The sequence below is a fragment of the Callithrix jacchus genome, chromosome 21 (genome assembly GCF_049354715.1).
Source record: "Callithrix jacchus isolate 240 chromosome 21, calJac240_pri, whole genome shotgun sequence".
Classification (NCBI taxonomy): Eukaryota; Metazoa; Chordata; class Mammalia; order Primates; family Cebidae; genus Callithrix; species Callithrix jacchus.
The window spans coordinates 47,558,602-47,576,213 of record NC_133522.1 but is presented as its reverse complement, the minus strand read 5'-3'; the positions used below and the strand labels follow the sequence as shown (position 1 = coordinate 47,576,213).

General features: G+C 49.9%; 1 protein-coding gene across 2 annotated transcripts in view; it reads left to right on the top strand.

Annotated features, from left to right (window-relative positions):
• Positions 1–8,219: 8,219 nt before the first annotated feature.
• Positions 8,220–17,612, top strand: part of RIPK4 (receptor interacting serine/threonine kinase 4) — a 28,995-nt gene continuing 19,602 nt past the window's right edge. For both annotated transcript variants that reach the window (XM_078358607.1, XM_003735402.6), the window contains exon 1: positions 8,220–8,412. Coding sequence is in view for 1 of the 2 variants with exons in the window: in XM_003735402.6 (XP_003735450.4) it covers positions 8,231–8,412 (182 nt within the window). In the remaining variant the exon portion in view is untranslated. The remainder of the gene's footprint in view (positions 8,413–17,612) is intronic.

Here is a 17,612-nt window from a genome sequence, read left to right as displayed (position 1 = left end):
CGGGACCACGCTGTGGCTGGGCTCTGCTGCCCTGCTCTCGGGCACCCTCCTGGAATTTGCATCCAGCTGCTGCAAGAGCTCCATGCCCACGTTTCTGAACCCTTTGCAGGGTCTCCCCATCAGATATAAGATGGGTCCAGCCTCTGCCTTTCTCCTGAGACCACCGTTCATGGCCCAAGATCAGATCTGCATCTGATTACCCAGAGCAGATAACTTTATGTGGCTTCACTACAAGCTCAAGGCCCATGCCCACCTTGGAAAGAAAAGTGGCTTTTCAGGACGCCTGTGTGAGTGTGAGGAAGGGAAGGGCTGTCCTCGCTCCACCTGCCCCGGATTATTTTCAGGCTCTCAGGCACACATCCTGCTCCTCCACTCCTTTCCCGTGAAGAAACATGCAGGGCTAGACCCGGGTCAGGGACACTGGAGATCCTCAGCCCAGAAAATACTTAAGCTTCTCGCAGCCGCTGTCTCAAGATAATTCAGGCTGGTTTTCAGGGCTGTAGAGTTTCACTTTTCCTCAATACGCTTTGTCACCATAAAATATACTTGAAGTCTGTTAAGTATTAAGAAGAGATGTTCAGGGTTCACTCTTCCCACCCAGCACTGTAACATTCTTCAGGGTGGCACCTGGAGCTGGTCTTATGCCCCTTTCTTCTGTCTTCAGCGCCATAACCAGGTGCCTTTTGCTTGTGTTGTGGTTTAAAAACCTCCATGAGCTCTGGGTGTTTGCTGATGCAAACAGCTGGCCTGCGGCACACTCCCATCCACCTCTGTTGAGAGAGGGTGTCAGCAAGTGCAGAGAAATTTTCTAGGGTGTGTAAGGGGTCTTCCAGAAGTGGGTGTTTTAGGGAAGAAATTGGCCCATATTTACAAGATTATTTGAAAGGTAAGGCTGATTACAAAACAAAAAGAGAGAGGGAGAAGCAGCAATGGACAGACATGTTAAGGATGTATTTATGAATTACCTTTATAGTTCATTGAATCCAGCATATCCCTATGATTACAGTTCTCAGACTGGGTGCTGTGGCCCTGGAAGCAGCATGGGATACTCCTGCAGGTGCAGCAGATTGTAATTTTGGAGGGAACCCGCAAAGTCTCTGAGAAACCACAGGAACTGCTGGCTCCAGGCAACTTACACTTTCAATATTAGATTGCGTATCTTCTAATGATGCCCTATCTTTGCAAAGTTGGGCCTTTGGAAGTTGCTGTGACAAAAAGCAGGAAGTGAAAATCAGCACAGAACAGCAAACTTGTAGGTTTGTGCAGTTGTATAGTGCCTAACGGGGAAACACATCCCATAAGTGTGTAACTGTTACTAAAAATAAGAGAAAATATTTTTCTTTTAATTTATGCATATCATTTTTTACAAAGCAACTAAGTTGTTAGGATGTAACTTTTAAAAAAAAAGTTGAGATGAAATTCACATCACCTAAAACGAACCATCTAAGAATGTACAATTCAACTGGGCAGGGTGGTGTGCACCTGTAGCTACCTGGGAAGCTGAGGCGAGGAGGGTTGCTGGAGCCCGGGGGTTCAAGGCCAGCCTAGGCAACGTAACGACATCCCCATCTCTAAAGAAATGTAAACATGTACGTGTACAATTCACATAGTGCAGCGCATTCACAGTGGTGTGCAACCGTCATCACCAGCATGCAATTCTAAAACGCTGTCATACCTGAAAGGAAACTCCGCCTTCCCTCTGTCCCTCAGCTGCTGGAACCGCCCATCTACTTTCTGTCCCTGTGGATTTCCCTGTTCTGAATACTTTATCTAAATGTCCCATACAAATGTATACACACCTATCATACAATAGAATATTTGATCTAAATGTACCATACGAATGTATGCATACATATCACACAATAGAATGTGATATAAATGGACCGTATGAATGCATACATACATGTCATACAATAGAATGTGATATAAATGGACCGTATGAATGCATACATACATGTCATACAATAGAATGTGATATAAATGGACCATATGAGTGCATACATACATGTCATACATACAGAATATAATATAAATGGACCATATGAATGCATACATACATGTCATACAATAGAATGTGATATAAATGGACCGTATGAATGCATACATACATGTCATACAATAGAATGTGATATAAATGGACCCTATGAATGCATACATACATATCATACATACAGAATATAATATAAATGGACCATATGAATGCATACATACATGTCATACAATAGAATGTGATATAAATGGACCATATGAATGCATACATACATGTCATACATACAGAATATAATATAAATGGACCATATGAATGCATACATACATGTCATACAATAGAATGTGATATAAATGGACCCTATGAGTGCATACATACATATCATACAATAGAATGGGATATAAATGGACCGTATGAGTGCATACATACATATCATACAATAGAATGTGATATAAATGGACCGTATGAGTGCATACATACATGTCATACAATAGAATGTGATATAAATGGACCATATGAGTGCATACATACATGTCATACAATAGAATGTGATATAAATGGACCCTATGAATGCATACATACATATCATACATACAGAATATAATATAAATGGACCATATGAATGCATACATACATGTCATGCAATAGAATGTGATATAAATGGACCGTATGAATGCATACATACATGTCATACAATAGAATGTGATATAAATGGACCGTATGAGTGCATACATACATGTCATACAATAGAATGTGATATAAATGGACCATATGAGTGCATACATACATATCATACAATAGAATGTGATATAAATGGACCGTATGAGTGCATACATACATGTCATACAATAGAATGTGATATAAATGGACCATATGAATGCATACATACATATCATACAATAGAATGTGATATAAATGGACCATAGGAATACATACATACATGTCATGCAATAGAATGTGATATAAATGGACCCTATGAATGCACACATACATATCATACATACAGAATATAATATAAATGGACCATATGAATCATACATACATGTCATACAATAGAATGTGATATAAATGGACCATATGAATGCATACATACATGTCATACAGAATATAATATAAATGGACCATATGAATGCATACATACATGTCATGCAATAGAATGTGATATAAATGGACCGTATGAATGCATACATACATGTCATACAATAGAATGTGATATAAATGGACCGTATGAGTGCATACATACATGTCATACAATAGAATGTGATATAAATGGACCATATGAGTGCATACATACATATCATACAATAGAATGTGATATAAATGGACCGTATGAGTGCATACATACATGTCATACAATAGAATGTGATATAAATGGACCATATGAATGCATACATACATATCATACATACAGAATATAATATAAATGGACCATATGAATGCATACATACATGTCATACAATAGAATGTGATATAAATGGACCGTATGAGTGCATACATACATGTCATACAATAGAATGTGATATAAATGGACCGTATGAGTGCATACATACATGTCATACAATAGAATGTGATATAAATGGACCGTATGAGTGCATACATACATGTCATACAATAGAATGTGATATAAATGGACCATATGAGTGCATACATACATATCATACAATAGAATGTGATATAAATGGACCGTATGAGTGCATACATACATATCATACAATAGAATGTGATATAAATGGACCGTATGAGTGCATATATACATATCATACAATAGAATGTGATATAAATGGACCATAGGAATACATACATACATGTCATGCAATAGAATGTGATATAAATGGACCATATGAGTGCATACATACATATACATACAGAATATTTGATATGAATGTATCATACAACCATATTATACATGTGAAGCTATTTAAGCTTCATGCATGCTACAGCATGTATCAGAACCTCCTCTGGGGATCCAGTGAGTTTTCCCTGCATGAACAGATTGCATTTTGTTTATCCATTCATTCACGGATGGACATTTGGGTGGTTTCCACCTTTTGCTATTATGAGCACTGCTGCTGTGAATGTACAAGTTCATGTGTGAAGCCCTGTTTTCAGTTCCACAGGGTCATTCTACATTTAACTTTTTGATAAACTGCTAGACCCCTCGGGAGAATGAACATGTGCAGGCTCTAGAGGTGACTGAGGGACATTTGGACTGGGAATTTCAGGGTCTCCAGAGCTTGCCTGATCTATGGGAGTGGGTGTCTCCTGGCCCCACTGACTCCAGGCACAGGGTAGACCGGAAGGGCCAAGGAGCTCCAGACTGGAGCCTTTTAACATTCGGGGCTGGCCAGGTTTGCCTCTCGTCCTGGTCAGGGTGGTCCTGGGACATAGGCCTGCATGGAGTGTGCAGTCGGGGCCATGAGCTACTCTGTCCCAGCCGTCAGGGTGGGGAGGGAGTCAGAATCAGGAGAGCTGGGAAGGAGTTTGGGAGTGAAAATCATAGGCTTATCTCAGATGGTACAGGTGCCTTAGGGACATCCTAATGTGGGCACCACATTAAGTTTGAGGGTGTGAGGCTCGGAGGAGAGGTCTGGGCTGCAGAGAGAAGCTGGGGCATCTTTGTAGAATACACGGAAGCTGAGGCTGTGGGCTTGGATGAGACGTCTGGTAAAGAGGGGAGGATCAGGGAAGCTCCAGATTGGGGTTTTAAGGAGCCCCAACTGTAAACACAATGGAGTGGAGGATGAGGGTGAAAGGAGATGAGAACCTATCATTGTCACAGTGAGAATTCACACCCGTCTGTGATGGCTTCCGCTCTCAGGCACAAGCCCCTAGCGGATGAACAGCACTCTTCCTGCTGTGCTCCCGGCAGGGGATCAGTGATCCTGCGGGAAGAGTCAGGAACCCCTGAGTCAAAGGAGGAGCCGTCTCTGATAAGGACGTGTTTAGTATCTGCTTGTGAGAGCTCAGAGTTGGGCGTCAGGTGGACACGGGTCTCCCAGAGGTGTCTGAAGACCTCGAGAGTCAGGCGCTCAATGTCTCCCCTGATAGCTTTGTCACAATTAATGAAGGCAGCATCTCTGCAGTGAACAAGTTATGTTCTTTTAGAAAATAGCACAACATGCAGGGATTTCTCAAAAACAACCCTGCAAGTCATGGCAGGAGCTGCTGTTGTAGGGGAGGGAGGAGTCTGTCAGGCGGGGAGGAGGCTGGGCGCAGAGGCCAGGCGGGAGGGGACAGTGTTCCCAGGCGGCCTGCCTAGCTCAGCTCCACTCCCCTGCCCCAAGGTCATGCCGGCAAGCGGGCCCCAGTAACTCCGGCTTTATTCTGGGGTCTCTGAGAGCCAAGTCAGCCCTGCGTCAGCCCCACCATCTCACTGAGCCACGCACTTCCAAGGGCCGAGTTGCTCCAGACCCTGAGAAGGACAAAGATGAACACGACTCAGTTTAAAGTCTCACTATTCATCCACGGCCTGGCAGGTGCCACACATGCGTAATTATCATCTCCTTGGATCCCCCATAGACGTCCTGAAGCAGGTTCCTCTATCCCCCAGGTCAGGGGCAGGCAAATGCACCACGGTCACGTCCTGTCCTGAGACCTCCCGTGAGGCAGGCTGGCTGCAAGCCGAGAGACCTCTCTCTCCTGTCTTCTCCCTGGCCTGCAACCTTCACTGTTCCCTGCAGTAGGAAGTTAAAGGTGGCTTCCTGGGGCTTCCCAGACCAGGGACCTTGGCCGCCTGCTGGGTCAATGCTAAATGGCCCCCTGTGAAGAAGGGCATAGCTTGAGGAACTGAAGCTCAAGGAGTCACCTATTTAGATTCGCTGTCAGGACATCCAGTATAGGACTTTGGAATTCTTCTGAGAAAGGGGCCAGGAGGCGGGTGGGGGAGTGGGGGAGTGGGGGCTTGCAAAGTCCGGCTGACAGCCCCCTTCCCCTCCCTCCCCTTCCCATCTCTCACCTCCCACTGTTCCTGTTGTCTCCCCTTCTCATCCTCCTCCTCCTTACCCCCACTCCCAGGTGGGCCAGTTCTGTGGAGCTTCCTGCCCCATCTCCTAAAAACCTTCAGGTCGGCACCCCTACTGTGCATCTGTGGCTGTGCCCACCTTTCCGCCCAGGATCTGTGCTGATTGATTTCTTTGTGACCACACTGGGCACGTTGTTCCTGCAGGAACTTCATGGGGTTAATTAATGTCGTCCCATTAACCCTCAGGACAGCCACCCCCCGAGCCTGAGATGCAAATCTTGCCCTGTTACTACATCTTTTTCTTTAGATTGCTTCACTTTTCTTTGGACCTAAAATGTATTTAAAGCCAAACTTTAAATTAGTTTTGTACTTGGAAATGCTAACCTTACCAGCCTGGAAGCAGTAACTATGAACATAAATAGCAATTGCACGCCCGTCATCCCAGAGGGCCTGGAACTCGAATTCACAGCTCCTGCAAAGGTGTTTCTTTTCCTTTTCCCAGTTATCATGTGACTCGGTAAAGCACCTCAAAGTCTGCAGGAACCAGCCAGGTTGCTGCAGCCCGGCCTGTGATCTTTGTACCCCTCGCAGCTGGGAGCTGCAATTTCGTCTCCCTGGGCTCTGGTGCCCGCTCCCAGGCACCCAGTACTGAGCTAGCAGCAGACACTCCATAAATATTTGTCGAATGAAGCACACAGATGATTAAATAAATGAAATTGGAGCGTTTTATTACTTGAGTGGTGTGGGCTGTTAGTCAGCCCCAGCTGCCGAGCTACCTGCAATGGAGAGAAAGGCATCTTGCTAGCGCTGGGCCCGGGAACAGGGCGCATGACTCACTCTCCAGTCCATTCATTGCTTTCCCACCAAAATAATGACTATGTTTACTTCCAAGTTATCTTCATAGATTCAAAACCCCAATTGTTTTTTTAAAACATTAGTTTAAATGTAAGTAACATTTGTCATAAAAAGCTTCAAACAACTACTTGCCAAGGAAACCAATTTTAATTTCCAGAGTATGTGGGAAAGGAAGTGGCTCCCTGGTTCCCCCAGGAGGCCCCTGAGCAGCATCGCCAGGTTGGGATGTGTGCGTGCCCTTCGAAGAAGGGCCGGATGGGAGCCGGGAGGCAGTGGGGAGACGTAGATCCCCGCTACAGGCTGTGAAAAAAGGTCCCTGCCCATGTGGAAGGGGGAGCCTGGAGATCCCCCCAGGTCTGAGGCTTCCAATGGGCTGACTTGGGGCAGCCTCTCTTTCCAGGTGACTAACACAAAAACACCAGTTAATGTGGTTAAAATGCCCTCTCCTTTAGCTCCGCCCTCCTGTCTTCATTATTCATCTCCTGTGACCAAAAATCAGCCTTCACTCATTGTGCAGTCTCAGGGATGAGTGAGCGTTTTCTGAGGCGTGGACGTGTGCGTGATCTGTGATACACTTCAGCCTCCAAACCAAGTATCCTTCCAAGGCTGGGAATTTTCTTTCCTCCTGGGTAAAAAAACATCTTTCCTTTTCAAACCATCATCTGTTCTACCTGTGAAAAGAGGCTGTTATTTAGGAAAGGATGAAGGAACTCTTATATTTGAAATGGACTTTAGATTTGCTGTTGGGGCAATTTTTTAAAACGTTCTTTCTAAGAGGAAACTCGTGTAAAAAAGCAAGACCTGAACCTACAGGGAATGACGCTGACGACTGAAAAAAGCCGGTTTGAAAGAATTAGGCGCTGTATGGTCCTGATTCTAAACATAACATTCCTGAAATAGAACAATTTTAGAAATAGAGGAAAGATGAGTGATGCCAGGGCTCCGGGGCGCGGCTGTAAAATCGCCACAGGAGGGGCCAGGTGGGGGGTACAGGAAGCTACCCAGGTGATTACATTGTGTAAAACTAACATACGCAAAGGAAAACGAGTAAAATAGAGCAAAACTGAACAAGATCGGTGACTGTATCAAAGTCGATATCCTGGTTGTGAGATCGTACTTATTTTTCTTTGCAAAGTTTTGCAAAGTGACAGCACTGGGGGAAACTGGGCAAAGTGAATGACTTCTTACAACGGCACGTGACTCTGCAATGAAGAGAAAAAAAAGCCAAGGAAAGCGGACCAGCTGATGCGCACGTCGAGGCCCTTCGCACGCCCTGAGCACCCAGGGGAGAGCGCAGTGACCCGGCGCTGGCGGGGAGGGAGCCGGGGGGAGGGGCCGGGGCGGGGCATAGACGGAAGTGACGTAACGGGGCGGGGCGCGCACCTGGGCACCTGGGCGGCCGCGGCGGCGCCGGCTAGAAGCGCGCGATGGAGGGCGACAGCGGGACCCCGTGGGCCCTGGGGCTGCTGCGCACCTTCGACGCGGGCGAGTTTACCGGCTGGGAGAAGGTGGGCTCGGGCGGCTTCGGGCAGGTGTACAAGGTGCGCCACGTCCACTGGAAGACCTGGCTCGCCATCAAGTGCTCGCCCAGCCTGCACGTCGACAACAGGTGAGCGGCCCGGGCGGGGCGCTGGGGCGGGCGGGCGGCGCCGGGGTCGGGGTGTCCGGGTACCAGGGTCCCGCTTAGCTCCCCCGGACTCGCCCCCGCGGCAGCTTCGGCGGGGAGACCGGTTGCCGGCGAGTCCACGGGGCTCCGGCAGTGTCCAGTCGGCCTGTCCCCGCCGGAGGGGCGCGGGGGATTGGCGACCCCGGCGCAATCGCGCACGTCGGGGCCAGGTCAGGCGGCTCCTCCCGGGCTCCTCGGGGCGGCGTCTGCCCGGACGTCGTAAGGCGCCCAGTTGTGCTTCCTGACACTCCCCAAGTGGCCCCGGTTTTCTGGGGTCCCCAGCTCGCCGTGCGCCTCTGACCCGCGCCCTTGGGAGGCGCGTTCGGCCCGCCTGGGACCCACCTCGGCGCTGCGGTCCTCGCAGGGCTTAGGAAAATTGCCGTCTGGGCATCTGGGCTTTGTGAGTGGAGTTAGGCTCCGTTCGACTTACTTAGTAATTTACGTTGGAACACAAATTGGTATAAGACAATAATTATTTCGGTCGGAAGCTCCAGCTTGGCTCGGGTGAGGCTTCCTGGGCGCCTGGCGCTTGCGCGTTGGAGCTCCAGGGCTCGGGCCTGGCCGTGGGGTCCCTCAGGGGGTCCGGCAGGGGGTCCGGGGTCTTGATCCGCCCAGCGCTTCCTCGCCGCACACTCTCGTTTTAGCTGACTTAATTTCGAACCGCGGGGGAAGAGCCTTGAATTAGTGCTCTGTGGCCGTGCCATGGGGCCCTCCTGCACCCCAGTATCCCTGTCCAAAAGCCAGAATGGAACCTATCTGTCCTTACTCAGCCGGACCGCTCCAGGTAACAAAGGCGCATGGGAAGGACGCAAAGCCGCCCCTGTTACATGCGGTGGGTCGGTTGTCATCTGTGCATAATTTGAGAGGTAGGGAGAATATTCTTGAACAACACCTCTTTGTTGTTGTAGATTTCACTGTTTATCGTTGATTTTGATTGTTTATACGTAAGGCTCAGTGTAGAATATTTTAATTACGTATTTAATGAAGCTCACATTTTACATTGAAGTCACGCTTGTATTTTACCTAGAGATTCCCTGGACACACTCAGAAGCGGCTCCTTTTAAATACCGTTTAGCCTTTGCTGCTGGCAGATCTGGTTTCGAATGCTTGGCTGATTGAGTGATGGGGCTGCAAAGCCCCAGCTTTTCTTCAGAATGGTTGTCATGCTGGTGTCTGGGGTGGCAGTGCGTGCTGTGGCCCCACGCGGTGACTATGAGGCCTCTGCTGATAAGAGGCTCGAGTCCACGCCCTTTGCATTTTCGTCCTTGATCGGAGACTACACAGCAGAGCTACTGGTGGCTTTTACCGTAAACTCAAATCCAGTGTTTCTTGGAAACGTCAGTAGAGCTGTGACGAGTGTCATAAAAACACCCTTAGTTCAAAGGTGAGACGCCCGCGGAGGCTCTGCACTTTCTCTCCCCGACCCAGATCTTGGGAACTTCTCAGGCCAGGAGGGGCGCTGTGGTTATTTTGATGAAATACAAACCACTGTGAATGCCAGCCAGTGGCCGGGTCCTGAAAGGGAACCCTCTGCAGAGGGCATCCGTCCGCTCCCTTGGGGATGTCTGCCTGATGCCGTCTTCTAGTTGCAGTGGCTTTAATCATCAGTGAACATTTTAACACCACTTTCCTGTATTGGAAGAGCGGAGTAAACAAGCACCTCCCGTGACTGACTCACCAGCTCACGTCCTTGGGCTCTTCTGTTAATTCTAGCGACCAGTCCCTTATTTCTTGGGCGGCCTAGTTGGAGGCAGGGTTTCTCCACTTGAGGAGGATCGCTTAGGATATTGCATAGCTTGGTTGAAAAGTGTCTTGTCCTTTGACTGGAAGCCTTTCCTGCCCTGCCCAAAGCAGACAGGTGGTGGCATGTCAGGTGGCTAGGTCGAGGTCAGCATCGCCTGGCAGGAAGCACTTCACCTCGTGCACTCTGCTGGACCTGGTAGAGCAGGTTGGGTTTTCATGTGCAGCAGCGGCTGACTTTGCTGAGAAGATGGTCAGAACCCGGCTCTTTGGGAAGTTCATTCCTTTGGGTTAATTATTGACTTTTCCTTTGAGGTCCTTGTGGAATGTGCATCCCTCCCACTTTGCTCCAGGAGGAGCTAGTGGCATTGCAGTCTCACGAGGTTGCATCCAGGCCTCGAAGTAGTTCCTGTGCGCCTTGCCCTGCCACATTTTCCAGTGCTTTTCTGACGAGCTGCTTCCCACCCCAGCCCCTCATATCTGAAAGATGTTTCCTGAATGGCGGGACAGGATTTTCCTAGGGTCTTTATGTGCAGCCCCCAGCCCTTTACCCCTTCTGCCTACCCTCTATGAGGGTCAGCAACTCTGACCCCCACCACAGGGGTCTGGGGCTTTTCCAGGCTGTCTGGGGTCATTTATGGTCCTCTCCACTTGTTACATAGGACCCACCACAGGTCCAGGTCCAGGTGAGGCTGATTTTCATCGGCAAAGTCTGCTTGCCTCTCAAGGTGGTCTGGGTTCTCCTGGTTCCCTGCAGCTCTCCTGGCCCTGGCCTTTAGCCACCCGTTGGCCACAGCACCTGCCTGGGGCTTCTCTGAGTAGCAGGCTGTGCCAGGCCTTATGAACCTGCTTTTCTGTGCAGGAGAGGTGGGGGGCTGCCAAGCTCCCAGACACTTAGCTCCCCAGGGACAGGAAGTGCCTGCCAAGGGGCCCTCTCAGTAGTTCACAGGTGACATCCCATTGGTCTGAGATTCCCTTCGTCGTGGGGCCTGGTGCCTTGGAGGGTCTTGTGGGGTGGCTTTGGAGAGACAGCCCGCCTCCCTGGCTGACCCTCACCGTGGGGGCCACAGGGCCTAGGGTGGGGTGTAGGGACGGGTGCTGTGACTAGTTTGGAGAGAATAAAGTGATCCCAAAGCCCCGTTCCTCCCCTGCCAGCCCCTAGCTAAGAAGATGCTTGGAAGAAGCCAGTGCCTGCGGGGCGCCGGCTGGCAGCAGCTCCTCCTACCGCATTCAGCCCCGGCTGGTCGGGGCGAGCCTGAGCAAACTCTAGGTTTGTAACAACAGAGCTGACAATTGGACAAGCCCGTTTCTTGTCAGTTTTAAAAATAGCCGTGTGGGAACCCCTCCGAGGCTGCCTGGGAACATAATTGTGTTAGTGTGTAGAAGGCCTCGCTGAGAGGCCTCAGCTACAGATGATGAAACATGTTTTCCGGCTGTGTTTTCCCGAAGGTAGTTCCTAGGTTTCTCCTGTGGCGCTCTTTGTTACCTGAGCAGTCTCACCGCCTCCCCCACCTCCCTGCTTCTCCCCCTTTCCCTTCGTGTGTTGCTTCTCTGCTTGCACAAGACCACGTCCTGGGGCCGTTCTTTCCCCCTTTCCAGGATGCGTGCTTCCAGGGAAAACTGCAGCTAGCCTGGTCCACAGGTCTTTGGAATTTCTGAGCCTGGAGAAGAACCTTGGGGCTTCTCTAAGTTTCTTTTAGAAATGATTGGTGTGATGATATTTCTCACTACTCCAGCACCCTTCCTGGGAGGGGGAAATCCACTTCGACTAGCCCTAAATGAGGAGAAAACCAAATTTATTTAAGTGCTACTCAGCGTGTCTTTGAAAAGTTGAACCCCGAGTTAATCCTAATTAATGCCCAGAGGTTTTTCATGTGGAACCTAAAACGGGGTCCAGGGGACCGTAGGGGAGCTTTCCCGTTGCTGCGCAGAAGCAGAATTGGCAATGCTTTCCCCAGCAGCGGAGACGAATAGGGCGCCACCTCCACTTAACTGTGCCTGAGCGCAGCTGTGCTTGGAGTGAGGCACAGTTTTTAGGTTGTATTTTAATGAACACCAATGAGAGGGGGTTCTGTCAACCCAGAAATGTTGGCTCCACTGTCAGTCGTAAGAAATGCGATTTGGGGGCAGCGCACATGTGACCGTGGGATGCTCTGTGTTCCCGGCTGCCACTCCAGCACCTCGGCTGGTTTCGGCATCTCTGCACATCTTAAAATAGTGGTCATAATAATAAATCTACAGTTCCTTTTGTGTGGTTATCAGAATAAGCCAGAAACACTGCTTAAAAGAAAAAAGTGCATTAAAAAATAGTGCCATTGCTAAAAAGCAGTTGGTGGGGTCTTTCTGTGGTCCTAGTACCTAAGCACTTCTTAACCTCTCCGGTCAGAAAGGCCACTTCCCGCAGCTTGCAAGGAGGCCCTTTTAGGGTTATTGAATTGCAAATGCCGCCGGGTGACACCTGACCCCAGAAGGGCTGGAGCTTCCTAAAGCTGCTGGGGTTTCGCAGGTGTGCGCCTGGGGAGCCCCTGAAGAGCGGCTGGAAGGAGGGGCCGGGTGGGTTTTGGACCCTTGGTTAGATGGTAAACAGTATGGGAAGTTCTGAGGATATGCCGGTGCTTCTGAATGAAATCTAGGCTGGTAGGAAGGGAGCCACCGTGCCTCCACTCCTGGACCTCAGATCTCCCACGGGGTGGTCCTGGGACTGGCTGGAGTCTTGTCTGCCCCAAGCCAGTTTGGATCATGCTGTCACGGAGAAGAGACTCTTGTCCATGGAAACAACGACTTATTTTCTGGGACAGCTGGTTTTCCTTGAGAAAATGCCCTCAGCTGTGTGGCCGGTGGAAGGGGGAAGTCGTGCCTGGCCCCCGTCAGGCAGCTGTGCAAAGCCGGGGTGGACTGTCCGGGATCGGCGTTCCGGAGGCGGCCAGCCGCAGTGGTCCTTGTTTGTTTGTTTCTTCTGAAGTGAGGTGAATGGGGTCTGTTCCGTGGAAAGGGCGCGGGGCAGGGAGAGTCAAGAACTTGCTGAACTTGGTGCGCTGCGGAGGGTGTGCTCTGCTGCCAGCCTGTGGCTGCTGGAGTCGCTAATGAGCTCTCTATGCCATCAGAACTCACCTGGGTTTTATGTTTTAAGCCCTTTGGGCAAATAGAAGGAAACACTTTATTTGGAGAGTGGCTCGGAGCTCCCACTTAGTAAGCTGTTCAGCCTGCCTTTGGCTGACCTTGGTCTCAGATTACTACTTGTTATCAACAGCTTTGGCTTAGAGACTTCACTCAGAATGTCTACTTAATATGGAAAAACGACGCTTGCGATAGCTGGCCTCTGAACACCTGAATCGTCAGCGCCGCAAAACCTTCTGGCCAGGAGGGTGTGCTTCCCGTGGTTGCACAGCGGAAGTGGGTCTTAGTCCTATGGAGGGACTTTTTCCAGTGCCCTGGGCAGAGTGTCAGAGAAGGGAGGCCACACAGGCTGACCACATGTGAACAATAGGAAACAGACGCATCGTAACTTTGATTCTTAGCAAGACATAAAACAGAAGCAGCAGCTGGCACTGAGTCCCAGTCCAACAGTTTGGAAGTCAGTGGCTGTTGCTGGAGTGGAAGTTGTGCTGGTACTCCTTTAAATCCTTTAGATCACTAAGGAGGGCCTCAGCCACCGGTGTTCCCAGAGGAGGAGAAAGGCCTGGAGCTGAGAGGTGTCATTTTCCTTCCTCGGTGCCTGGTTTCATTTTGGCTAATGCTTGGCCTTGGCTTCCTTTCAGGCCCTCTGCTTCCTTTTTTCCCAGTGCTTACTGAGGCTGTGAACATGGTTGAGAGGCTCATGATCTGCACCCCCCATCCCCAGGTGGGTCCCTGGCTGCAGGGAGGAGGATTTCCCCAGGAGTGAGGGAGCAGCCGACCGTATGCTGGGGATGGGGCAGCCTTTCAGCTCAGCCCGGGGACCCCCACAGGCCGGCTGTGCACACTAGTGGGCATCTTGTTCCCATTCATTGGTGCTTTAACCAGAGCACTAGGAAAGTAGTCCACGCCGCCCTTGGTGTTGCCTCCTCATAATTTCACATTCATTCCTGATGCTTGCTTCGCTTGTTCCCAGGGCCCGTGGGATTCTTTGCTCCTTGAGTGTATTCAGACCCACTCTTGACCTGCCCACTCCCACACCTCCCCCAGCTGCTCCTCCTGGGGTGCTACCACGTCCACTGTGGGGGACCGCCCAGTGACCCCTGGCGCAGCTCTGGAGACGTCCTGCAGGTCTCTCTCCTCCCACATGCAGCCAATGGACCCGCCTGCAGATTCTTCCAGCAGAGTGTGGTGCTCTGCTGGCTTCCCCCTCTGCTCTGCCAGGCCCAAGGGATTCCACAGTGACCCCTCTGCTCCACTCTGCTGGCCTCCCAGGTGCCCCTGGACTCTGCAAGTCTCAGCCTTCCCCACTCTCGCAGGGGCCCTTTCCTATGTTGCCTTCTGACTTTGGGTCCCTCTTGATTCTCCAGAGCTCCCTGGAACTTCCTTTCAAGAGGCTTAGATTTTTCGACCACACTTCTCTTCTGGGGGTGATTCTCCATCTTCTCCCTTAGAGGGTAAATATGAACACCATGAAGACAGGAAAGGGGCCTCTTGTCCTTAGTTCTAACTATAACGGATTCAAGGAGCATGTGCCATACACAGAAGTGCTTGAAATAAAGGTCAGGTATGCGCTGGGAGTACTGAAGTGGTCCGGGGCTGCAGTGGTTTATTGGCTGAAAATGCGTTCGCTGGTTTACATCGGGATTATTAAACTTGGCACCAGTGGCATCTGGGGCTGAGTAATTCTTAGCTTGGGGCTGTCTCGTGCATTGGATGTTGGTAGCATCCTCCAGTTGTGACAGCCAGAATCTCTCCAGACACTCACTGCCCAGTGTTTCTTGGGGGGTGAAGTAGTCTCTAGTTGAGAACAGTGGGCTGCATCCTGAGACACAGAGGCCTAGCTGCAGTTTCACATTCCGGGGGGTGGGGGCGGAGGGGCAAGGGGAACAGGCCGAGCTCTCCAAGCCTTTGGTACGTGTACCGTGTATGGGAATGTCCACAGCGAGAGCTAAACAGTAGGATCCAGGGGTTCCTGCCGGCCTTTCCTTTAGGGGAAGTGTCTTCACAGGTAAGGGCAGCCTGGGAGGGGTTGAAGTCTCTCAGGGGAGGTCAGATCACTGAGAAATGAGTGTGTTTTGCTGGCATTCATTCTGGCTTCTCCAGCAGGCGAGGAAATGAGCCACTGAGTGATTTCCAAGCACCTGCTCCAGGGTTTGTCACTGGAAGGAGCAGGCTGTGTCCAAGCTCCAGAAGAGCCCCTCCTGTGGCAGCTGAGACTGGGTTATGGGCAGGGGCTTGGGCTAGACTCTGGATTCTGTGGGAATTACCCGGAGGCCACCCTAGCCAGCTGCCTCCTGGCCCCTGCGCGGACACGGAGCTGCCTCCTGGCCTGTGTGTGGACATGGAGCTGCTGGGTTTCCTGCTCTAGGAGGTTGGCTCTCTCCAAGTGTGGTTCTGAACATTTCCTTTAGGGAGCTTATTATTATTATATTATTAGAAAGCAGATTGGCCGGACACGGTGACTCACGCCTGCAATCACAGCACTTTGAGAGCTGAGGCGGACGAATCACTTGAGCCCAGGAGTTCAAGACCAGCCTGGCCAACATAGCAAAACCCCATCTCTACTAAAAAATACAAAAAATTAGCTGAGTGTGGCATGCGTAATCCCAGCTACTCTGGAGGCTGAGGCATGAGAATCATTTGAACCTGGGAGGTGGCGGTTGCAATAAGCCAAGATCATGCCACTGTACTCCAGCCTGCACAGCAGAGCAAGACTCTGTTTTGAAAAAGGTGAAAAAAGAAAAACAAAAAGAAAGCAGATTTTCCAGCCCCAACCTGGAGCACATTCTCAAGGAGTGAGGCCTGGGAACCAGGATGCCAGCTAGCTTCCTACCATGTCTGTGTTCAGGAACTCGTGCCCTAGAACCTCCGTGGCCAACATGCGTCCTTGTGGGATTCGGCCTTTTACCCTGAACGCGTGCTGAGACTTTTGACCCATGACGCTAACACAGGCCATTGCTCTGGGATTCCAGTCTGAAAACACAGGCTGCACCTGGGAAGTGACCTTAGACCGGAGGCTGGCAAACTTTCTCCACCAAGGGCTGGAGGGCAGCGTTTTGGGCTTTGTAGGCCGCAGGGCCTCTGTTGCAAGGACTCCTTTCCCCTTTGAAGTGCAGAAGCAGCCACAGCCGTATTTAAATGAATGGGTGAGCCTTTCTTCCAGTAAAAGCTTATACAAACAAGGTGGCAGGCTGTGGGCAACCGTTTGGCAGATTCTCAAAATATTACACAAAGAACGTGACCAAGCAATTCTACTCCTAGGTGTATGTCTAAAAGAATTGAAAGCCAGGACTCCAGGTGTTTGTACACCAAGGTGTGCAGCTGTATAGCATTATCCACAAGAGCCAAAAGGTGGAAATGGCTCTGTCCACCAGCAGCTGACTGGACAAAAACAGGTGGGATATTCATGCAGCGGAATGACTCGGCCACGAAAAGGAAGTTTTGATGTATGTTACAGTGTGAATAGACCCTGAAAACATGCTTAATGAAATAAGCCAGGCACAGAAGGACACAATGCTCGCAAAGAGGTTACTGATGATGGGGGTGAGGGAAGGAGTTACTGGTTAATGGGTGCAGCGTTTTCGTTGGGGATGATGGAAAAGTTTTGGGTGTAGAGAGGTGATGGTTGTTCCACATTGTGAATGTGTGTAATGCCAGGGAATTGTACACCTGTGAATGGCTAAAATGATAAGTACTATGTTATATCTATTTTACATGTGTATATATATATAAATTCTTTTTTTTTTTTGAAACGGAGTCTCACTCTGTCACCCAGGCTGGAGTGCAGTGGTGTGATGTCAGCTCACTGTATCCTCCGCCTCCTGGGTTCAAGTGATTCTTCTGCCTCAGCCTCCTGTGTAGCTGGGATTACAGGCACATGCCACCACGCATGGCTAATTTTTGTATTTTTAGTGACAACGGGGTTTCACCAGTTGGTCAGGTTGGTCTTGAACTCCTGACCTCATGGTCTGCCTGTCTTGGCCTCCCAAAGTGCTGGGATTACAGGTGTGAGCCACCGCACCCAGCCTATATTTTTTATTTTGAAAAAAATGGCTGGTTGGATTAGTTTGAGTGTGAGGTTGGATTCTGGACTAACTGGGCCAACTCAGGTATTGGGCTTAAACCAAGAAGGTGAGTTGGGTTCCTTGAATAACTAGTTACAACGTTTTTAAATGTTTTTTGGTTTCTTTGAGATGGAGTTTCCCTCTGTCACCCAGGCTGGAATGCAGTGGCATGATTTCGACTCACTGCAACTTCTGTTTCCCTGATTCAAGCGATTTTCCTGC